This window comes from Vicia villosa, linkage group LG1 (genome assembly GCF_029867415.1).
Source record: "Vicia villosa cultivar HV-30 ecotype Madison, WI linkage group LG1, Vvil1.0, whole genome shotgun sequence".
Lineage (NCBI taxonomy): Eukaryota > Viridiplantae > Streptophyta > Magnoliopsida > Fabales > Fabaceae > Vicia > Vicia villosa.
Window position 1 is genome coordinate 15,752,307 of NC_081180.1, and position 25,117 is coordinate 15,777,423.

The window sequence follows — 25,117 nt, forward strand, 5'->3', positions numbered from 1 at the left end:
TAGAAAGAATAAAATCATATCCACATAAAATAAATACTTCAAAACTTATCTAATCCTAGAGAAAAAACATATATTTCTATCTTTAGAATTTTATTTATTTCATATATGATTCTATTTTGTTTGAAAAAGAACACCACACCTACAAATTCTCTTACAAACAACAGTAACATAACAAGGTAAACACACTCCTAATCATTCACTTATTTCATATTTTACAAATCCATACACATTACTAAGAATTAATCACTCTACAGCTCTTCCTAATCTCTCCATCAGACCCTGTCTTTGGATTTATATTCCCCATCTTGATCATAGATTTCACAAAATCTCCAAAGAAAAGTGCACTATTATCATTATAGCTTTGAACTAAAGGTTTAGCAGTTGAATTGGCCTCATCACTTGAAAACAGAATCTGATCAGAACTAAGAAGTCCCTTTCCATTGAGCAAGTTCTTATAGTAATGATTGTCAAATGTATCAGATGAGTTTCTATCAAGAACAGCAGTTGTGTTTCCATCTCCAGTCTGAGGACATAGATTTTGTAGGTCAGAAAGCATGGATGTGTCTAATGTACTGTCTGGTGAACCTGTTCCAGAAAAATTGAATAATCTGTTGCTAAATAGTGTACACCTTGCTCTCCCAATTGTATGAGCACCTTCAAAAATATATAAATATAATTTTAGTTTCTCACAGTTAAACCGTGACTAAATAGACTCATAGTATATTTGTCACTGTTAAACCAGGATAAATAAGGCCTCTATTTGTAATGTCAGGTTGAATCGTGAGTAATCTGTATATGGTTTTTAAAAATTTAAGACGGTTATGAAAGATGAAGTTGAGTATTTAATTACCGGATAGAGAAACAACATCGGTGAGATTGAGTCCTACATTAGTAAACTTTGAAATAAGAGTAGCTAGTGGATCAAATGGAGTAGGAAGACCCAGATTTGCCAAAGATCCATTTGAGACTGTTCCATCCCTTCTTCCTAACAGAACATTCCATGAAGGACCACCACTCTGCCAAACATTATACATATAAGGGTCATGTTTAGGTTATATTCATTTTTATGAAGTACTATAATATAGAAAGGTCATGTAGTTTTTCCATATTAGTTCCCATGCATTTAAAAAAAAATAGTATTCAAACTGAGAACCGATTAATTCGAGGGACTAATCTCATCGTCCATTAGCATAAAAACAGATTGAAACCAAAGCAAAAGAAAAGCTTTGTATTAATTAAGGGTGACAAACAAACATGTCTGTTCTATTTAGATCTGCACCGGAAGGCCCAAAAAAAAAGGGTGATATGGTCAAAGTAGAGGGTGCGGGTTGGAAAATTTGCACCAGCTCGCAAAAAAAAAGAAAAGTGGATTATAGGAAAAAATAAGTAAGAATTAATAAAATAAAAATGAAGAGAATAATTACAAGGAGAACAGAGTCTCTAGCAGCTATGGCAACTATATCAGCACAAGAGACAACACCGCTACAGGCACTCTCCACTGAAGTTTTGATTGTATCAATAACATCAAATCCTCTAACAGAGTTCACATTAGGAAATGCAAACTTTTCAGTATCAGCACCACCGTCTAGTAATATTGATCCATCACAACCCTGATAAACACAAAAAATTGAAAATTTAAGCAATCAAAGCAAGTATATAATATATATGCAAAACCATGCATGCATATGTATATAGATTAACTAGTTACTTACATTGACAAAGCAATCATGAAAGTGAAGACGAAGCAAAGAAGCACCCATTCTCATCTCATTCATAAGAGCTTTTATAACCTCTTTTCTTACTATTTTGGTAAGGTTAGGACATGATGAACTGTAAAAATTTGTTGTTAGCTGAGACCTTACTGTCAAATGTAACACAAACATATTGATTAGCAAGAAGTAATAACAAGCCAGTTTACTCGATCTATTCATTGTTAATTACTTAATTAATAGCCTAAGATGAAATTTCTAGGATAAAGATTATGCTAGAGGGTAGGCCACGATGAATGTGGAAACTTGATCAAGGTTAATTTATAGACAAGAGTTTGATACTATATTAGAAAGTGTTACATGTATATATTCCTATAAATAACCACTTGGTTTTATTTGCTTCGTCTTAGTGCTCATCGTGTTTGACTGAATTTGACAATATCTTAATTAAATGATAATCGTGGGTATCCTTAAAGAAATTAATTTTTTAATGTATACTAGCCTACAGCTTACACTAATGGAAAATTCTTAAGTTAAATATTCTCTCTATTCCGGCGTGGAACATGAGATCGGTGAAGTAAATGGAATGAGTTTTTCCAATGCAGTGGTATGAGCCTCTGATGCGGTTGAACTGGGTTGTACTAATAAAGTTAACACTCCAACGTCCAAGTAAGTGAAGCCAAAGAGATGTAACTTTGTAAGAGTAAATGAATGAATACTTGTTATGATGCGTGGCTGAGCCTATATGTACAATGAGAGGTTAGAACTTCTCCGGTTTGGCATGGCATGGGGGTGGGGGATGCCATTTGATTAGATCTGACGGCCGATCTATGACCAGCAAGTAAGATAAATCTAGTGCGCGGCCTTCTGAAGAGGGTTTACCTGTTCGTATTTTGTCTAGAGGGTTTCTTGGACCACTCGAATTAGGCCAGCCTTATTGGGGTCAACCCATAACAGTTGCCCCTAAATCCTTAATTTCATTCATGAAGCTAGGATTGTGAAGGAATATTAAGGCCGACTCTTTTGACTGTCCTCATGGGTTGTTCGACAGCTGTTGATCAGATCTTCACTTTGTGGTTTGAGGTAATCTACCATGGAGCTAAGATTGCAAAAGCAATTTGCAAGAATGTATGCCTACAACATCATCCGACAACTGAAAAACTATGTTTTAGCAACAAGCTCGGATTGAGAGGTACGAGATTTGTAAGGCGATTCTTAAGTGTAAGTTAGACGAAGGGAAGCCGGTCGCCACTTATGTCTATGAAATGTTTGAATATTTTGAGGCGATAGAGAGGTTAGGCGTTCCCTACAGCCAAAAGTTGGCTACTGAAATTATACTCCACTCCCTTCATGGAGGGTTCAACCAATTTAGGTTGAACTTCAACATGAACAGGGTATCAAAAACCCTCGCTGAGTTATACGGGATGCTCATGACTGCCGGGCAAAACATCCCTGTTGCACATAAAAAGATATTCTTATGGTGCGCAAAGGGAAAGGGTTTAAAAAGGACGGGGCTGGCAAGAAGAAGAAAGATAAAGGCATGCAAGTTGCCTTTAGAAATGCTAATGCGCCAAAGGTGGCGTCCGAAGCCAAATGCTTCTACTGTGATGAGATAGGTCACAGGAAGCGTAATTGTCCCAAGTATCTGAAGGACAAGAAGTCTGGAGATTCTACTTCAGGTATATTTGTCATTGATATCAACTTAGCAAATTCTGCTTCTTGGGTATCTGATATTGGTTGCGTTTCTCCCATTGTTTCGAATGTGCAAAGACTAAGGAGGAGTAGAACCTTGGCTAAAGGAGAGGTAAAACTGCACGTTGGAAATAGTGCAAGAGTTGCAGCTCTCACAGTTGGGAATTATAGTTTGCCTTTTCCCTCTGGATTAATATTAGATCTTAATAATTGTTATAATGTTCCTGCTATTACCAAAAACATTATTTCCATTACTATATTAGATAATGAAAGTTTTTCATTTATAATTGAGAAAGGTTTTGTCTCCATTTACTTGAATTCAATGTTTTATGCAGTTGCTAAAAAGTCCAATGATTTATGTTATCTAGACTTAGATTAAGATATCCTTAACATAGACAACAAAAAATCATAGATCGAGCGATAATAATCATACCTATCTATGGCATTGTCGCTTGGGCCATATCAACGCGAAACACGTTCAAACGTTACACAAAGAGGGACTTCTAACATCTTTTAACTTTTTTCCATTTGATGTGTGTGAATTGTGTTTGATGGTGAAGAGGACAAAGTCTCCTTTTATTGGAAAGGGTGAAAGAGCCAGTGATCTTTTCGGGCCTCATCCATACTAATGTATGTGGACCAATGAACACAAAAGCTAGGGGAGGGTTTGGATACTTCATTACCTTTATTAACGATTTAAGTAGATATGGATATGTCTATTTAATGAAGCATAAATCAGAATCCTTTGAAAAGTTCAAAGAGTTTCAGAATGAAGTACAAAATCAACTTGGCAAAACGATTAAAGCACAACGATTCAATCGTGGTGGTAAATATTTGAGTCAAGAGTTTGGTGATCACTTGAACAATTATGGAATTTATTTGCAACTAACTCTATCGGGTACATTGTAATTGAATGGTGTATCCTAAAGGCGGAATCGAATCCTACTTGATATGGTTCGATCAATGATGAATTTTACTGAGCTTCTGATATCCTTTCGGAGATATGCTCTTGAAACTACTGCTTTCACGCTTAATAGAACTCCATCAAAGGCAATAGAAAAGACACCATATGAGATATGAAGTGGAAATTTCCCAGTTTATATTTCCTACAAATTTGGGGTTGCAAGGCCTATGTAAAACGTTTACTCTCGGATAAACTCGCTTCTAAATCTGATAAGTATTTTTTTGTGGGTTATCCAAAAGACACAAAGGGCTATTATGTCTATAACCGCACCGAGGGCAACATGTTTGTTGCTCGTTGTGGTTCCTTTTTGGAAAGGTATTTCATTTCCAAATAGTCAAGTGGGAGTAATATCTTTTTCCAAGAAGTTCGAGAAGAGAAACAAATAGACGTAGTTAAGTCCATGTCAGAGGCAGTTGCACAAGTGCTAGATGTTAGGGCCGAAGTAGTGCATCCAATACATGAATCTTCTCCCATGTCTAACCATGAATTGGAGGAAATTATTTTAGTGAACGAGCCTTCTATTGTCCCACTCGAATCTAATTCTCAATATATATGTTGAGAAGAAAAAATCTCCTATTGCTGCCCCCATAGGTCTAGTAGACCAAGAAATGCCCCTAATATTATTTAGTTTTATGAGGTCACACAAATAGTAACATAAAAATTAAATTAGGAGATTATGGATTGGAAGAGAAATGATAGTAATAGGCATGATTAAGCCTCACAATGTATAACATTATGAGATTAATCAATTCTCCTTCATTTAAATCTATATAAGATAGAGATTACATAGGAAAGAAGAGATGTGATTGTGCTTTCTTACTCCCATCTTTAGCTTCTCTCTAGCCATAAAAGTAAAGAGAGATCGTTCACTCCTTATGTACTAGTATATGTGGGGATCCGGTTGTTGCTTGTGGACCAACACTAGAGGAACGACGCTTGACGTTCTCGAAGAGCTCATTGAAAGCTATCACCTTCGTTTATTCACACACCAAAGATATATAAATTTATACTTAGCATGATTAATATTGATATATGCATGATGATCTAGGAATTAGATTCATAAAATTCTGCTATAAGCATCTAAAATCCAACAGATATGACACACCATCTAGGTGGGGTTCAACTCACCTGTATGTGGATTAAAAGAGGGTGTTTTCGAGTGTCATCTCTCAACAAATGTAATGTTGACTTCAGCTCGTGGTCTATATATAACATATTCATTCTTCTAAAAAATAGACTATTTATAAGACCGTTTGATTGAATGTTATTAACAGTTGAGATATGGTGTAAATTTTTTAGACTTACACCTGGTGACAATGGATCCTGCCTCTATATAAATATATATATGGATATGATTAAATGCCACAAAGGTGTCAAAGTACTTATTATTTTTAACCATTAGATTGAAAAGAATAAATGATCAAGATGTAGAGTAAATTATAATAACTTACTCTTAGAGTAAATATATTCTTCCTATCTATAATATTTTTAACTGTTTTCAGTTGAAAAAAAAGAAGATCACGTGATGAGATATTAAATCTCAACCGTTTATTTTAATCAAATGATTGTTATCTCTTCCTATCACTCACATATAAAATTATCCTATACACTCCTTGTAATAGATGCCCTCATGCATGTCTGCATCTTCATTTATTTAGCATAGGATTAATAACTATATGTCCTAGCCCAATCAAAGTGATGCAATTTGATCCATTCCCCAATGCCAATACATCACAATGCATCGTGGGAGTGCATTATGCTTGAAATTTGTCTCTATTATCAAAATTCAATTAAGCTTTTTTCATGTTGAACATTCCTTCTCTGTATGGCTGATCCACTTACAGAATATCACTTTTCTACGACAACCTTTTCCAGCAAATGAAGACAGGTAGGAAATCCATTAGAATCGATATATAACTTATTTGTGCTTAACCTTCTCTTATGCTCTGTCAGAAAGCATTACTAGCAAATAGTAATTAACAAATTGTATCAGTGTACATATCCAATCCAAAGTGGTAAAGAGTACAGACGAAGTTTATATGTACATATATTTTATTATAAATTATAACCGACCCTGCTTTCTACTTTCTCATCACCCAAGAGCTTAAATAAGAAGTTCATTATATATGCTCAAACTTTGACTGGTTATGCAATACAATATTGCAGCCGCCAGCAGCCCAACACTAACTAGTTTACTTTAGATTGTTAAAAAAACTGAAAAAACCGAACTGAATTGCACAAAAACAATGACCGACAGTTTGTGAACTAGATCAATTTGATTTAGTTTAATTAATGAAAGGAGTTACTTTTGCCACGTCTGAAAATCTTCTGGATGCATTATAATCATTCAGCAGTAGTTTGTTCATGTGAAATGTTAAAAGGTGTGTAAAAATTACGTCTCAAGCAACCAGTTATCTAGTCCGACTATTAATTTTAACATTTTTCTTTACATGATCAGTTTGGTATATCCACACACTTCAGAGTTCCGACCTTATATCACAATTATTTTTATCATTTTCAAGTTGGATCCTCCAACACTTTCAATGTATCTCCACTAGTCATTTGTTGATGAGTACACTAAGAATCGATCACGTGATTGTGCATTTGTTCCGCTCAGAGGAAATTATTCTATCGAGTCCTTTAGAGTGTATCTTGACTGCACATCAATAGATCATATACGCTTTCGACCGTACGACGATCACTGTCAGACTCGTCCTTTATATGGCATAACCTTTCTACTCTAAATGGTTGACTTGTCGGTCTTGTATGATGCATCCACATCTGCCTGAGCGATTCATGCGCCAAATCATATTTTTCCAAGAGTTTCATTCGTGTGTGCTCCTTTTGTACTATGGTCCATAGAGATGTAGATGTCATGTATGGTGATTCCTTAATCATCTGGTACCGTCTGGAGCAAGAGGTATCATAGCTTCTAACGAATGGGAGTTGTGTATACGGCTAGGTCTAGTGGTATTTTAGAGTGTCACATCTTTTATGACACCAGATGCAGAGGGAGAGCCACATAAGCCAACTCATCAAGAGATATTAGAGGAGCCAACTAGAGCAGATCATGTTATTAACGTGTTACCTGCATGTCGTCGTATTATGTATCTTGCTGAACAAATATAGACAAAGGAAACTTTTCGAAAGGAACTTCCGCGAGGGTCATCGTAGATGTCATTTTATCTGAGGCACAAACGACATCGAAGTGCAGGAGGTGGTGAAGGAAGAGGGGAGTCTGATATATCCAGTACGATAGTATTTGTATTTATAGACTATTAATTTTAACATTTTTCTTTACATGATCAGTTTGGTATATCCACACATTTCCGAGTTCCGACCTTATATCACAAATATTTTTATCATTTTCAAGCTGGATCCTCCAACACTTTCAACGCATCTCGGCTAATGTCATTTGTTGTGACTACACTAAGAATCAATCACATGCTTGTGCATTTGTTCTGCTCAGAGGAAATCATTCTATCGAGCCCTTTAGAGTGTATCTTGACTGCACATCAATAGACCATATACGCTTTCGACCGTACGACGATCACCGTCAGACACGTCCTTTATATGGCATAACCTTTCTACTCTAGATGGTTGACTTGTCGGTCTTGTATGATGCATCCACATCTGCCTGAGCGATTCATGCGCCAAATCATATTTTTCCAAGAGTTTCATTCGTGTGTGCTCCTTTTGTACTATGGTCCGTAGAGATGTAGATGTCATGTATGGTGATTCCTTAATTATTTGGTACCGTCTGGAGCAAGAGGTATCATAGCTTCTAACGAATAGAGTTGTGTATACGGCTAGGTCTAGTGGTATTTTAGAGTGTCACATCTTTTATGACACCGAATGCAGAGGGAGAGCCACATAAGTCAGCTCATCAAGAGATATTAGAGGAACCAATTAGGGCAGATCATGTTATTAACGTATTACATGCATGTCGTCGTATTATGTATCTTGCTGAACAAATATAGACAAAGGAAACTTTTTGAAAGGAACTTCTGCGAGGGTCATCGTAGATGTCATTTTATCTAAGTCACAAACGACATTGAAATGCAGGAGGCGGTGAAGGAAGATGGGAGTCTAATATATCCAGTACGATAATATTTGTATTTATAGACTATGGATTGTATTATCGGTTGATAATTTGTTATTTTGACAGTATTATGGATTCAAGATTGATTATAATATATGAAATTTTCATCTCATTACATCATTGTATGGTTTGATTGATAAAAAATTTATTAGGATGATATAGTTATAAGACCTGGTCTATTACATCAGTGTATTTTTAAAAAATGTCCAATTCTACTATCTAAAGGGTGAATACGAAAGTGTATATCAATATTTTACTACAGAGATGCATTTTCGAACCAAATCATGACAAAATGAGGATGCGATTCATTTACGAGTAGGTGAGGTGCATATGAGGTTATTGTGGAATTGCATCTTCATATTATGCAAAAAATAGAAGTGAGTCTCATTTACGAATGAATTGAGTGTAAACTACGGTACGTCCGAAAATATACTTTCAAATTCCTAGGAACATTTTGAATTTTCATAAGGTGTTTCTCCACCACTTAGGACCACAAATAAAAATTAAATAAAATCAAATTAAGAGTCTACAAAATTTTTCAATTTTTTTTGAAAAATATGAAAACATAAAATAAATCAAATAAAATATAGAAGGTTTTTAGAGTGGTGTCCCATATTTATAGCAATATATGAGACTTTGATCCCTGATTTTTTTCTGATGAAATGACATGTAAAATTTCGATTCATAGTCGATTTTCAAAAAAATTGAATTTTTTACACTTGGTCGCATAAAGGCCAGAAATGCAAGAACTCAAGGGTCAGAACGCGGGGATACAATTCTTATGACTTTAACATTGGTTAAAATCGACAGAGAGTCCCCGACAACGAGGCCAATTTAAATGTAAAGTGAAACGAAACAAGTTAAATAACCATTGTTAACACAAAAAGGAAACTTTGCCTTGTCACTGCCATTGACATTCTAAATGTGTTTCATGTATAATTCATCAACATTTTACAGTTGCAGTCAAATAAACACGCATTTATGCATTCAAAGATTTAGTGACCTCGATCAAGAGGGAATGGTTCATATCTCGATCGAATGGTCAAAGAAGTTCTAAATACGTGAATCCATGATTTATGTGAATGTAGAGGATTCAATTTGATTAGAATATCAACCCTCCTGGTTTTAGAGGGTGAACGACCTGACCAGTTTGTTTAATTTAGTTTTGACTGTTCTGGTATAGTCCAAAAAGAAAAATTGTAGTCAGATATATCTTTCCAAATTATCTCAGGCAGCCTCCCTAAAGTCATTTATATCACTGGATCATTTTGTAATTTGCGGAAAAAAAAACTAAGACCAGTTGTTCTTTTGGAGTTACAGCCAAACAAACTTTTCTCAGCAATTCCTTTTTAGTAGTCATAAACATCAGCAATCCTATTAGCCAACTCAATCAATATCTAAAAGATATAAAATGGAGTGGGAGAGAGAGTAAACATGCATCAAGGTAAATGTCTGCGGAGACGAGCAATATCCAAAACAAGTATATAGTTTAGTTGTACACTAAGAAGGTCCATTGTATTATGCAGAAAGAAATGCGAATTTCTGTCAAAGATCAAAGGATCAACTTCAAGAAAAAGCTAGTACAACATAAGCAAAAAGAAAAATAAACCTACTTTTTGACGGATTTCTTTTTTGCAGTTACATTCACAGATGGTTGTGGCTTTGGATGCTTTTCCGCTTCACTTGGGTCCAACCACTTAAGAGGATGTTTGTTGAAGAAGGGCCAATTCGGAAGAGTGACTAATGTGGTGAGAACTACACCGCCAGCATATGTGAGAATCATTGTTTGGAAAGAAGCAAGGAGATATCCAGCTCCAAATGCAATCACAGCAAATGCAAGCAGCATTATCTGCATCAGTTGCTCTGCTAGCTTTTGCCCTTCCCAATCCATCTAATGAAGCAATCAAGAGAAAAACACTCAGCCACTGAGAAAAAGAACGCCAAAAACATTATTACTCCCTAACAAACATACAAAACACAAGGAACTTTGAAAGTAATACAAGGAACTTTGAAAGTCTTGAAAGGGGTTATACATGTTTTTGTGCAACATAAAATTCTGGTGTCCCTCCATTCCAACTAATAATTAATATTGCATTTACTAACACAGATTAAGGCCCGGTTTTGATTAACAGTTTGGTTAAACTTTTATAGCATAGACATTTACATATAAGTACTTATGTATAAGCTAGTTCTACAACAAAAAAATACAACAAAATTAAACTATTTTTTATATAAACTATAATTTACTTTCATAAACTTTTCTGAAGAGTTTACAGAAATAAGCTGAAAGACCGCTTATGGACATGGCATTAATTGTTTACGTAAACTCTTTTATATAGTCTCACAAGTGGTTACAACAACAACCAAGCCTTATATCACTAAGTGAAGTCAGCTACATGGATCAACTTCCGCCATAATATTCTATCCATGACCATACTTATATCCAAATCGTTAATCTTGAAATCTAAATAACTTCTCTTATTGTTTTTGCAAGTCTTCCTCTACCTTGACCCCTCTCTATCTGATCTACTTTCCTTACCACAAAATTTATAGGTCTTCTCTCTACATGCTCAAACCACCTAAATCTATTTTCCTTCAGGCTTTCTACTATAGGTGCTACCCAACACTCTCTCTAATATTGTCATTTCCAATAATTCAGTCTTGATATACCCTAAAGAAGTACTAAGGTTTTAAATTGTAGTAGTTGCAGTTGTGTACGATTTGATATTATGGAAAATAAGGAACAAACAAGGCTAATGTGCCACAATTCTGATGGCAATATTGGTCCCAACAACAATCATAACATTTTGCTCACAGACATTTTATTCAAAAACAACCGACATTAAAAAGAAATAATTCCGAAACAGCACTAACAACAACAACAATCAAGCCTTATTCCATTATGCGGAATCAACTATATGTATCAAACAACACCATATTGTTTTTTCAAATATCATACATCAATCTGGCTCATTAATCTCTAGATATTTCTTAATAGTTTTCCACCAAAATCAATCAATTCAGTCTCTCCATCAAAATCAACCATAGAAATCTTAAATGTAGTGCAAAATTTGACAAAAATACAAAATCTATTGATATTTTTTCAATTTAAGGAATTAATGTTGTGCTATTCTGCAAATTTGACCAAATTGACTAGGCTTTACAATTTCAAGAACTAAAACAGTTATTTGCTCATCTAGATCTATTGTGGCGTTATTACGTTATTATGATTATAACCATAAAAAAAAAAACTACTCAAAATTGAAATCAGAGTATCCCTAAAAAACGAGTGGATTGGGTGAGAAAGTGTTAGATCTAACGATGAATGAAAATGGAGAGAAAGGTATGTGTGACATTGAAGGTAAAAACCGAGAGGAAGAAGAAGGAAATACCTGAACGTTGTTGAATCAGTGTGAGGAAGAAGGGGGCGAGACTTGTGAGTGCGAAATAAGGCGGTATTTTGAACTAAGCTTTTGTAGTCCTTTCTTATAATTAGAGTTTTATTTGAAGAGAAAAATTATGTACACGTAATGTTTTTATTATCTACCTATTAAAAGTAAACACGTGGACTTCTATTTTACTAGACCTTTGCCCTTTTGATGTTAAAAAAATTCAATTGGCGCATCGAAATCAAAATATGTACAATTACAAAAAAAAACTTTCTAACATAACTTCACGGATAAATTTATTTTACACACTTAAAAATATTATATAATAATATTATATTATATACATATATAAATATGAAATGAATAACTAACTTAAATGTGTAGTTCATAAAATAATTATTTAAATTGGATTGTTTTAAAATAACTAGAGAAATGCAAGTTTATGAAAGCAATACACGAGTTTATGTTTTATGTATAATATTAAAAGTTTTGTTCGGGAGTTTAGAGGATAAAAAAAAGGAGAACTTTAAAAAATAATTTTTTTTTTAAAATATAGTATTTTACATGTTTTGATAAAATAATTTTGCATAAAATGATAAAAGAGTGTTTATTATTATAATATTTTTAATTTTCATAATTCTATAACAACATAAAATATATTTGAAAATTTTATGCAAGTTCTCCAAAACTTTATTTAATACAAATTTTGAGTTCACCAAATTAGAAGATTTTTGGTGTTATGAATAAAAGCAAACCTTCCAAAACACTTCCAACCAAAATCCTTCTATTCTTTTCACTCAATCCTTCTCTTTTTTTCAAAGTTTTGACCAAAACTTCTCTCACGTTCGTGAAAGAATTGTCTTGGGAAGGTTGTTACGGTTCGGAGGTCTGAGATGTTAGTGCGTGAGACACTTTTAGTGAAGAGAGAAAGAGATACAGAATGAAGAATAAGGATAGTTATTATTGAAGGTGATAATAGAAACTGAATTACAATATGTATTTATATACAACTAAATAACTTGTATACTAAGTAACTAACATAACAAGCCCTAACCCTAACTAACTTGGACTTGGGCTACAACTTGGATTATATCACAACATACCTCCTATAATCCAAGTTGTCGAACAAACTAATCATAGTCGATCTGAATTATTCCTAATTTCTTTCTCAAAGTTAAAAATATGTCGATCTTCAATCCTTTGGTGAAAATGTCGGTCAACTGTGCTTCACTCGAGCAATGCCTCACTTCAAGTTCACTCTGGTTTACCTTTTCCCTCAGGAAATGAAACTTAGCCTCAATGTGCTTACTTCTTCCATGCAGAACTGAATTCTTTGCAAGATTAATGGTTGACTTGTTGTCTATCTGCAATACCAGAGGTTTCTTTACTTTGACCTCTATCTCTTCCAGCATAGACCTGATCCAAATTGCTTGACCCGCAACATATGATCTTGCTATATATTCAGCCTCACATGATGATAATGCCACCACATGTTGCTTTTTCGAGCACCATGAGATTGGGGCACCAAATACTTGAAAGAAGTAATGAGTTGTGCTTCTTTGGTCTTCCTTATCTTCACACCAATCAGCATCTGAATAGAAAGTAATTGTAGCTTCTTTGATTTCAGAATCTCCTAGAAACAAAATTCCATCATTTATTGATCTTTTTAAGTATCTCAGAATTCTTCTTGCAGTATTCATGTGTGACGCCCTTGGTTCACTCACATATCTGTTCACCAATCCAATTGAGAAACCTATATGAGGTCGACTGTTGCACATATATCTCAGAGATTTGACAATTTGTTTGAACAAAGTTACATCGACTTTGTCCTCCTCTCCATGCTTCTCTATTTTCAAATTTGGTTTGAGAGACGAAGATGCATGAATCGAATCATGCATCCTGAATCTTTTGAGTATCTCTTTGACGTACTTCCTTTGATGCAGCACCATACCTTGCTTGGTAATTTGAAAGTCCATGCCTAGGAAATACGATAAATTTCACAGATCCGACATTTCAAATTCCCTCAACATCAGCTCTTTGAACTTCGATGAGTTCTCCACACTATTTCTAGTTACCAGCAAGTCATCGACATATAAGCAGATGATTGTTATATCTTCTGCCACAAACTTAACATAGAAACTATACTCAGACTTGCATTTGACGAATCTCAATTCGACTAAGTATGAGTCAATTTTCTTGTTCCGTGCCCTAGGTGTCTGTTTTAGACCATAGAGCGCTTTGAGAAATTTTTATACTTTCTTTGCTTCCTCCTATATCACAAAACCAAGAGGTTGTGTGACATATACCTCTTCATCTAAAGGACCATTCAAAAATGCTGATTTCACATCTAAGTGAAATGTCGACCAACCTTGCTTATATGCTAAGGCTACCACCAATATGACAGTCTCCAATCTTGCGGCTGGTGCATATACTTCAGAGTAGTCAAGTCCCGCTCTCTGAAGAAATCATCGAGCTACTAATATTTCCTTATGTCTTGCTATTGACCCATCAACATTGTGTTTCAACATGAACACCCACTTCACTTTGACAACTTTTGTGTATGTTGAAAATTCGACTAACTCTCATGTGTTGTTTCTTTTGATTGCTTGTAACTCTTCGACCCTAGTTGACTTCCACTGTTTATTCTTTAAAGCATTGCTATAGTTGATTGGTTTAGCACCTGCAAGTAAAGAAAAATAAACATTCTCCGTCCGGTGAGACTTCATCATCATTAACCACTTCATAGTCTTGAAGACTTGCTGGAAGAACTGTAGTTTTTGAGGTCTTTGGCTTGTGCTAGCAACACCCTCTTCGACTTTGAGTGTGTTGGGAATGTTAGCAACTGCTTCGACTTCAACTTCATCAGTTTCTTCATCGACGCCATAACTCATCAGAGGCTTGTTAAATGCATTACCAGAATTCCAATACCTGACAGAATTATCATCAATCACAATATCTTGACTTATCACGATATTTTCATTAATTGGATTGAATAGTCTGTATGAATCAGTTTTATGATATCCTACCAAAATCATAGGTTCACTCATGTTATCGAGCTTCCTTCTTCTTACATCAGAAACATGCTTGTAACAAATAGAGCCAAACACCTTCAGATGACTCATTGATGATCGTTTGCCACTCCAAACTTCTTCAGGAACCTTGTTCTTTAGTTTCTTTGTAGGACACCTGTTCAATATATAGACAACAGTGGTGACTGTTTCACCCCATAAGAATTTTGGTAAATTCTTCAGCTTCAGTATGCATCCAGTCATATCCAATATAGTCTCGTTTCTTCTTTAAGGTATTTCATTATGTTTAAGAGTATAAAGAGCCGTTAACTCATGATCAATACCATATTATGCACATAATTCTTCAAGCATCTTGGATGTGTATTCACCACCCCCATCTGTTCGCAGAACCTTGATCTTCTTTTCACTTTATTTTTCGATAAGCGTCTTGAATCTCTTAAAGATTTCAAATACTTCGTTATTTCGCTGATCACATAGATCCAAAATTTCAACTATACTCACTGAAAAGCGAAACAAAATACATGTTTTCACAAATGGTATGCTCCTCGAACGAGTCACATACATCTGAATGTACAACTTTGAGTATGCAGGAGGATATCATCGGCATAGTCAAAACGAAAGACTTTTTGGATTATTTCCCTACTAAGCAACCTTCACAGAGTTTTTCGGGCATCACAAGACTTGGTATACCTATTACCATATCTTTTGTGACAAGTTGATTGAGAGACCTAAAGTTCAAATGGTCAAACCTCAAATGCCACAACCAACTATTCTTGTGGTCGACAACTATTTTCAGGCATTGTAACTCAGTAGAACTGACCATGGTTACCATTTGTTAGTGTGTGAGACACTTTTAGTGAGGAGAGAAAGAGAGAATGAAGAATAAGGATTGTTATTATTGAAGGTGACAGTAAAAACTGAATTACAATATGTATTTATATACAACTAAATGACTTATATATTAAGTAACTAACATAATAAACCCCAACCCTAACTAAATTGGGGTTGGACTACAACTTGGATTATATCACAAAATGAGACAATGCTTGTGATGCAAATTGTGAACATTGTGCGGAATCTAATCTAGGCAAATTATAATTGAATTGTGTTATATATATCATTCTCAAAATAAAGTAAGTCAATGCATTCATCTCAAATAAAAAAAAGAATGAAATGAAAATTTTACCAAATTGTGAGAAAAGCTTAAAATCGAGAAACATCGATTGAATAAAGTGGAGTGGAGGTTTGAGTTTGTGAAATGAAGAAGGAAGATGAAAATGTCTGGTGCAAACTTATTAATCAAGCACACAGGATTGAAATGCGTAACAATTACTAGATTCGAATCCGAATTAATTAAGTGTTAAATTGGTTTGTCTATGAGAAATTGGTGTGGTGTGGTGAGAGACAGTCCGAAATCTAATCTCTTAAAAAAAAATTTGACCTTCCGATCTTCTTCTATTTAACCTATTTTTTATTTATTTTTAAGTGTCCGGAGTTTAAAATTCAAATTTTAAAAATATTTAAGAATTTTCACCTTAGCGGATCAAAGACACTAATTTTTCTTTTTTAATTCTTTAGACCCATTTACTCTTCATACACTCTTTATTGCATCTTCTCACCTGTTTGGTTTTCTATTGACTCCAATTCATCCAATTCATGTTGAATTTTGTTTTATTCCACAACTTCGTTTCAATGTTAATGATGTCTGTTTTTGTTCATATGGACGATTTCTCTTAATAGCTTTTGTTTTTGTTCTAGTTTGTCAAATGCGTTAGTTATTTGGTAACATTCTCTTTGTTAACTTAGGTTATGTTCTTCTATTTGTTTGCAAATTTTGTCTTAGTTCTTTATTCATATGATTCTGGATTTGTGATTTAAGATTTCCCCACCACATCAATCAATGGTTTTTTTTTTTTTTTGGTTAAAGAGGAGTGGGACTAGCAAACGGTAGAAATATGAAGGACTAAATATTTATTAAAATTTAAATAGAAAGTAAATTTAGAAAATCTCAATTTTGTAGAGACCAAAAACATATTTAATCTTTAAAAGAATTACAAAATTATTTACAATCCTTTTGTACAGTCCAAATTCTGGCAGTTTTCATACTGCAAGTGAAAAAAGGTTGAGATGAAGGTAGAGAATTCACAGCATGCTATTATTGATCAAGTAATGCCACTTCTGACTTCCACTCTTGAATTGCAGAACGTAAAGTATGATTTGGAGTCAACACAGAATGCTGGAGTTTATGCTTTGTTACTGGTGATACATTGTGTTTGCTCAGCCATGCCTTGATTGCTCTGTACTCATAAGTGAAACCATCCGCGGCAATATACGGCTCATCCATGATTTCCTGCGGTACTCACCGGCCAAATAAGAATGAAAAAAATACATCTTAATAAAAAGATATAAGCATCACAAAAATATGAAAACACAATAACAATTAACCATATGTTCATCAGATAAGTGGAGATATCAACAAGGTCTAGCGCAATTGGAATACTGAGTTCAATTCCTACTGAAGAAAAAGATAAATGCCGGTTTATACCTGAAGGATTGGACAATAATACTGGCTTGGAGTGGATACACTCTTTCTTCCTATCTTGACACTAGCATTTGCCATATCAGAAAGTCTTTTGAGTAGTGGAAGAATTTCAGTATCAAGTTCTGGTCTATCTCTGCATCTAAGGGCAGTGCATTTAAGGCCAATTTCAGTCAATTCAATTGTCTCATTCAGTGGCCAGTCTCCAGCTGATTTATCTAAAATATCACGAAAGGATCCATTTGTAATTGCATTTTCAATAGTCGTAATAAGTCCACGTGCATGTCGAGCAGTTATCAACTGAAGAATTATTACTCCAAAAGCATATGTATCTGATTTCGGTCGAACAGTGCCAGTTCTTTGATACTCTGGGTCCATGTAATGAAGAGTACCGGCAAGCACTGACTCTCTGTACTCTGTGATATTGTCAGGAACAGCGTCTGAAATGAGTTTAGCAAGTCCAACATCTGAAATTTTGCTAACGTAATTTCTGTCTAACAAGATATTTCCGGGTTTTATATCTCGATGAACAATAGGCTCTGGCTTTGAATTATGCAAGAACGATAGACCACAGGCCATTTCAAAAACTATACGAAATCGAGAAAACCAAGGAAGTGGTGGTTTTCCATTTCTGTTGAGAATATAGTCTTCTAGGCTTCCATTTTCCAGGTATTCGTAAACAAGGCAACCATTCTCAGGACAGGCTCCAAGTAATAAAACCATATTTGGATGGTGTAGTTGACTAAGAACCTCTACCTGCAATAAATCAGAGACAACAGAAGGAAGGCTTAAAAACTCACTCTCATATAAACAATGTCAAAAGGAAGGGAAAAAAACCAAAGCTCAAGAAAAACCTCTTTCAGAAACTCCGCTTTCTTGTTGACTGTTTCCTGATGCAGAACCTTTACAGCAACTGGTGTGTGATCAAGATTGCACTTGTAAACTTTCCCATATCCTCCTTCACCAATTACCAAGTCCTCAGACAAGTTGTTTGTAGCGATCTTGATTTCATCCATGGTATATTTTCTGTATCTCCTGTCATTTGAGAGCAATGTATCGACAATTCTCTGTTTTTCTATGGATTCTCTAAGGACATTAAGTTCAGCCATTTGCCTTTCATATGACTCTTTGGCGAACATACTTTTTGACTCCTGGAGTTCCTTCATGACTTTTAAATACTTTGCTTTCTCTTCAGCGGCAATCTTTCTCAAAGTTTCCTCTCTTTTTAAGGAAGCATTTACAATTTTAGCTTCTTCAAGAGACTCGGAAGAAAGTAAAAGGGCCTGAAAATGAAGGCATGCATGTAAAAAGAGTACAAATTTTTTGGAACGCCGAGCGATAAATCATATTATTCTCATTTAATAAGAAGGTTTAATAGAAATTAAATTCGAACCAGTGGATATTTTTTTCTTTTTAATACCTTTTTGGTTCTAACTCTACAAGAATCTATCGATATTTTGGATTAAATCTTATTGTTCCTAGGAATCAATTGCCACTTCTCTCCTCCAGCGGAAGGGCTTATTCTATTCTATGTTCCAACATACAAGTCATTTGACTTAAACATATCTTTTTTTCCGAATAAAAGAAAAGATCAAAGTCGGTTTCTATTATTTCTTAAACAAATGATATATCTATTAAATTAATAGGTGTTTTCCAATGAACTACATTTGGATGGAAAATTATATTGAACTCAAAGAGGACACATACTTTATGTTTGAATACACAGTATCGATTTACTTTCCATTTTTGTTTTTATTTATTTATTTACGAAATTTTGATGACAATGCTGTGAATCAAGCTTTAGCTATTCAAAATTTAAACACGGAATATTAATAAGCAAGATTATATGTTTTTGGGGAAAAACATTTTCATATCTTTTAACAAATTTTTGGTAGTGATACTTTTTGTATGTATTTCTTTGTACAAACAAAAGATAAACCAAATATTATCAAAATTCTCACCTTACTTTGAGCATGGGCCAGTTCTTCACAAACTTGTTTGTACATGGCAATAGTATTCTGCAACTCCAGCTGCAACTGTTCTACTTCTTCCATGACTAACTGCATATGCACATACCGTATGAAAGCCATTCCATGTTGGTCCCAAAACATAGCACTGTGGCCGCAAGTAATTAAGGTCTAACCAAGCAAAAGAAAGTTACCGGCTCACGATGTGCAGAAGCAATGGAATCAAATGAGTGGAGACTGATAGTATCAACAAAGTCTCCATAGTTATCTGGATTTGCTTCTTCACTTATGGTAGAATTTTCAAATGAATTCCTACGACTAGAGGTTTGCAGACCAATGTAACTGCGCTCTGATATTGATAGAAATCTGAAATTTTTTAGAAGTTTAAGTTCTGCAGAGGATGCACTGATTCCAGACACTTGTCCACTAATGCCAGCACCATTGTCTGATTTATTTAATTGAGTTGACACGATGTACCTTTGGCCTTCTTCTATTGGATGAAACATATGAAAATCACAAATTTGATAAATTATTCCACAAAGATTTTATTTAAAACCCTAGTTCGATAAAAAGGATTATCTAATCCATAAATAAGATGGCCACACCGTAAGGTGATGCAAGAACTAATATCTTATAAGACAAGAAATTCAATCATACCACGAGAACGTGAAGATGAAGAATCAGCTAACTTTGATACAATTCTATCTCTATCTACAACATATACATCACAGTTGTCAGGAGCACATCTTAGAATGGTATTCGGTATGCCAGGTCCTTTTAGCTTCCTGCGGGAAGTGAAAATCAAGCCAATTTATTACATAAAAGCTCATAGACATATATAATTTCTGGCACGGAATAATAACAAAAAACTTCAAAACCGATAATGCTTGCTTTAATGCTTTGAATATTTAGAAACACATACCTTGTAATAAAATTTGAGTCGTCGGAACCTAGCACTAATATTTGTACCCCAGACTCCGAGATAAAGCTAAGAAGTGCATTTGCCGGATTGTCATCTTCTAGCAAAAAGGTTTCTATCTACAAAATTTTCAGATTAATCTTATTTCCTTAACACCTTTTACATCAAAAGGACTCTTATACTGTTTTCAATATAATTTTTTTTTAAAAAGATAAACGATGTGAAAAGAAGATGACATAACATTGTTATGATTATAGGTGAAAACAAAAAATAAAAACAAAAGACATTATCATTTATCAAAGAAAAGAGACCGTGATTTTTTCAAAGTCACGCATTTTGCTTAGCATACCAATTACTTATACATGTATCTGAACATTGTAGAAAGAAACACACCGTGTTTGATTCACATAGTTTTTTGAATGAAACAAAGATTTCTTCAGACTTCTGTTTCACATCCTGCACATAGGCAGCAAAGGCATGGGTGTCTGCTTCCGAAATGGGAATATACTCTCCAGCTGTGAATTTGAAATCCAAAAACAGCAGCAATGCATTTCAGTCACCAAAATCAGTTTCCAATCATAAAAGACTAACAAAACACTTGCACTAAAAGGGTACTTGTATTTACACCCATGTTATTGCTTAATATCAGTCTCCTGCCCAGTCAATTCTCAAGGTTCATTGCCCCTCAATGTTAGGTTTATTTGTATATTCTGTTGTACTTAGCTTAGTAGGCTCCTAAGTGTAGGGGCTATATGGTAGTTTTCATATCTTTCCAAGATTTTATAGTGCTGAATATGTTGAAGTTTCACTTATTGTTGCACTTTGTTATGTAAGACTGTAGAATAGCCAAAGTCAGTTCTTGAATGAAGTAGAGAAATTTCTCCTACTTTCCTTTTTTTTCAGTCAACATAACATCTGGTATTGGAGTTCCATCCCGAGCCCGACTCAAATTAGAAACATAATTTTTCTGTATTTTAGTAGTAATTGAAGTATGACTAATGGTTCTTGTGTACAATCAACACCATAAACATAGAAAAATGCAAGGAAACCTACATATTCTTGAGCGCAAGAGTTTTCATGTCGAAGAAGAACAAGCCTTGAAAATCACTCAGGGATATCATTTTGGAGGAAAGGGTTGAGGCTTTGGAGCTTTAGAGGAAGAGGTAGCCAGAATAGCCACAGTGGAGTGCTATAAATGTCAAAGGTTAAGACATTTCAAATGGGAATGCCCAACAAGCATAAGGAGGCCAACCACGCAAGCTATAAGCCACGGACACAAACACGTCAACACCGCTACCTATGAGACATTCTAATTTAATTTAATATTTGAGACATTTGATTGAGTTTTCCGACAGGAGTTTAGGAGTGTCATACAAGTCTCAGACACCGACGCGTGTCGGACACCGCAACACGATTAATTTTAGAGGTGTACGTGCTTCATAGAGAAGATGTGATGTTATCGATGGCTTACTTAGATATGGATAAGACAAAAGAAGAAGCATTTGCCTTGTTGAATAGAGGAACAGGGGACTGACAATTTCGATGAGATTTTGAAGCTAGAAAAGGACTTCCAGATGAAGATAATGAAGCATAGTTACTTGCATTTTTTGTTGGTGTCTCCACTACCATATATCCTATTTATTTAGAAGATGCTGATAAGAGCAGAAATTGGAGAAGAGCCATGGATTCCAAAATGGAAGCAATAGAAAAGATTGGAACATAAGAATTTGGCTGATAGAGAAAAAAAGCAGGAGCGGAATGGATCTAAAAGAAGAAGAGTTTTTAAGGAGAGGATGGTTAAAGCGCTAAGTATGTTATATATATTTGAGATTTTTTCAAAAAATGAAAGAATAATATGGTAGACGATCATATGACTTTTCAATCACACCTAATTCATTCTTAGAAACATTTCAAAGCTTCCTTAATTTAAAAAAGAAAAATTACGTTGTTAGGGATGCCGTAGTTGATACTATATTTTTGCTGGATGGAGTATATGTGAAGAAAAGGCACTTGTGAATTTGTTGACTAATTCACAGGAGAGGAGATCGGCACTTAGGTCAGCACATGTCATTGTGTACGGTTGGATAGGAGGGAAACATGCATGTGATGTACTTGATTGGATTTTCCCCACTAGTGGGACTGAAGACGAGAGGTTTAACTATGGGACAGACAACACTTAAAGCCGCTTACACTTAAAGTTGCTTCAAGTAAAGTGGTCAAATATGAGAAGAACCATTCCGACAATCAACATGCTTTCGTACCATTTGCTTTTGACACTTTTGATTTCTTAGCACCAGATGCAGTTGACCTTTTACATAGAGCCAAAAGGCTCATGCACAACAATGTTGTGTCTCTTAGGTCACTAAATGTAGTTCTTAATATAATTGTTTTCACCATCCAAAAAAGGGTAGCGGCGCGCGCAATTTATTGTCTGTTTGCGTTCTATCTCGTAATCCTACAATTAAAATTTAGTTGAGAATATTTTTTTTAAATATTCAATGTAAATGAATCCAAGCTGAATGAGCTCAGGATCAAATAAGCAACCAGCAATTAACCTGTCTACAACAGAGGCAGGATTTATTGCTAGTACATCTTGTTGTGCATATCATTGTGAGGCAGTATTAAGTTTTCAAACTCAAGGCAAATCAACTATTACTCAATGAGATACTAGCTCTGCAATCAAGCTTTCAAAGAATTCAGTAATCCATCAAGCACATAGATGAGTGTTTTCAGTATCTCAGTAAACTCCCAAAATATCCAGTTATACATTAAGCACATAATTAGAGACTTCTTAGATATGGTTGAAGTTTGTTAAAAGTAATTACAAATTGGTTATAATTAGTTACAAATTAGTTAAAACTAATAACTATGCTACTCTAAAATTGATCTCAAAAACATTGAATGGATCGGAGTAAGGTGAGGGAGATGAGATTGAGATACCTGGGGATAGAATCGAAGTGATTCTAGGGATTACGTGAACTAAGATAAGCCTATCTGCTTGAGGCACTACATTCTTCATCGCCCACAGCAAAGCTCGTCGGCTACCCTTGGCGGCGCCGGAGCCACCGCTGACGGCAACTGCAACCGATCTCGGTGACGACATGCTCTATCTGTTTGTGAAAATTACAAAGTGGGAGTTTGTTATGAATGAATCTTCGGTCAAAGTGACTCAACTTGGGTTGGGTGGTTGGGTGAGTTACTTCCTTTTGACTCATCCTGAATATGCTACTATTTCTAACTTTGAGATTTTACTGTTTTCTGTTATGTTCACAGTGTTTGCAATTCTATTTTTTTTTTTTTTTGGGGAAATCATCATGTTTTTTTAATACGTAAATATTTATATGCGTCTTTTATTTTTATCTTTGAATTTGTTTTTTAAATTTCAACTTAGTTCTTAAATGTAATGTTTTAGCTAATTTATTCTACAAGTTTACTAGCAAATGATATATAAAAAAATAAAAGATAAAAATAAATTTATTCTACAAATATATTTTTATCTCAAAGATGTTTAATTGAATTTTTAATCGGAAAAAAAATAAAACTTAAAAGTCAAAGATGTTTAATTGTTATGCACTAGGATAAACTGTTTTACACTATTTATGTCAATCATTCAATTATATATATTTTTTTTAAAGTCAAACACTTTTAATAAATCAACCAACGACGGTAATTCACTGACGTATTGACGTTGTAAAAATTTTTTATATCGTCAATGTATTTTAATTAAATTCAAAGTTAAATTATTTTTTCATGAAAAAAATTGTCTTTGATCCAACAATTTTTTTTATGATATCTCTTACAAGCCATTCGCACCAAATATCTCATTATGTGATAGGAACAACCTAAGTTCCTATTGTATGTCAAAAGAGGACATGATGACCAAAAATTAGGTTCTCATAGAAATTGAAAATGGAAACAAATGCATGCCTAAGGTTTATTTAGATGTAACTGTTTTTCTTAAAGATATGCTATTTGGGTTAAGGTTGTCATCGTTATACTATTGGACAAAACATTAGATATAACAATGAAGGAGTGACTCTCTAAAGTTTGAAAACTCCAAAGAAGATTTAAGATTATGAACAATGATAAGAGATTTTATGCGGTGGTGAATTCTTATCTAACCAACTTAAAAAATTGAGTAAAGTTATCTTCAGTGTAAAATGTCTTGAAAACAATAAATAATTGTATTTTTTTAAATTAACTAAAGATGTTAAAATTAAATAGGATCTGTGATTGATTGAAGATATACTGTCCAACTTTTTGTGACGGGTAGAAGTTGTTCTTTAATTTTAATCAATCTACTTATCTACGAATAAATAAAAATCATCTTAGATAGGTCTTGGAAGATCTTCGGTCACTACCTCGTTAGCTCTCATTGGACACCGAAATTTGGCTTATCAAAAATGTCAAATTAAAGAGAATATATATATATATATATATATATATATATATATATATATATATATATATATATATATATATATATATATATATATATATATATATATATATATGTCATCAGTCTGTGTGCAGTGAAGGTTAATAATGGCGACTGTTGACCACGTGCAAATTCTTTAACATAATTATAATATTTTTCTCTTTTAATTTTATTGTCTTAAATGATTATTTTATATTTCAATTGCATGGGTTCTCAAGAAAGAAATTTCGGTAGAGCACTTAAAACTTATTATAGGCAATTTGATATGGATGTGGTTTTTCTTCAAGAGATTAAATGTAGTAGTGTTAAGGCCAATAATACGACCAAGAGACTTGAATTTTGCAAAAATTGGATCAAGGCTCGTGGGTT

The 25,117-nt window shown here is 34.2% G+C and overlaps 3 protein-coding genes across 5 annotated transcripts; all 3 read right to left on the reverse strand.

The window, feature by feature from the left end:
* Nucleotides 1–208: 208 nt before the first annotated feature.
* LOC131601611 (peroxidase 59-like) lies at nucleotides 209–2,055 on the reverse strand. The gene is made up of 4 exons (XM_058873480.1): nucleotides 1,713–2,055; nucleotides 1,425–1,610; nucleotides 851–1,016; nucleotides 209–654 (listed from the first exon to the last, which is right to left on the reverse strand). The coding sequence occupies exons 1-4, from the start codon at nucleotides 1,929–1,931 to the stop codon at nucleotides 233–235; spliced, it is 993 nt and encodes a 330-aa protein (XP_058729463.1). The 5' UTR covers nucleotides 1,932–2,055; the 3' UTR covers nucleotides 209–232.
* Nucleotides 2,056–9,902: 7,847 nt separating this feature from the next.
* LOC131601621 (signal peptidase complex subunit 1-like) lies at nucleotides 9,903–11,954 on the reverse strand. Of its 2 annotated transcripts, none has more exons than XM_058873489.1 (2): nucleotides 11,860–11,954; nucleotides 9,903–10,358 (listed from the first exon to the last, which is right to left on the reverse strand). In XM_058873489.1, exon 2 carries the CDS (start codon nucleotides 10,356–10,358, stop codon nucleotides 10,077–10,079), a length of 282 nt encoding a protein of 93 aa, XP_058729472.1. In that variant the 5' UTR covers nucleotides 11,860–11,954; the 3' UTR covers nucleotides 9,903–10,076. The 2 variants fall into 2 exon arrangements, with proteins under 2 accessions (XP_058729472.1, XP_058729480.1); XM_058873497.1 differs by having other exon boundaries at nucleotides 9,903–10,392; nucleotides 11,860–11,946.
* Nucleotides 11,955–16,871: 4,917 nt separating this feature from the next.
* Nucleotides 16,872–23,540, reverse strand: LOC131629544 (U-box domain-containing protein 34). 2 transcript variants are annotated; one of them, XM_058900336.1, is made up of 9 exons: nucleotides 23,251–23,540; nucleotides 20,704–20,825; nucleotides 20,314–20,429; nucleotides 20,049–20,176; nucleotides 19,586–19,878; nucleotides 19,386–19,484; nucleotides 18,279–18,707; nucleotides 17,431–18,180; nucleotides 16,872–17,235 (listed from the first exon to the last, which is right to left on the reverse strand). In XM_058900336.1, exons 1-9 carry the CDS (start codon nucleotides 23,411–23,413, stop codon nucleotides 17,041–17,043), a joined length of 2,295 nt encoding a protein of 764 aa, XP_058756319.1. In that variant the 5' UTR covers nucleotides 23,414–23,540; the 3' UTR covers nucleotides 16,872–17,040. The 2 variants fall into 2 exon arrangements, with proteins under 2 accessions (XP_058756319.1, XP_058756312.1); XM_058900329.1 differs by having other exon boundaries at nucleotides 19,586–19,881; nucleotides 23,251–23,539.
* Nucleotides 23,541–25,117: the final 1,577 nt, after the last annotated feature.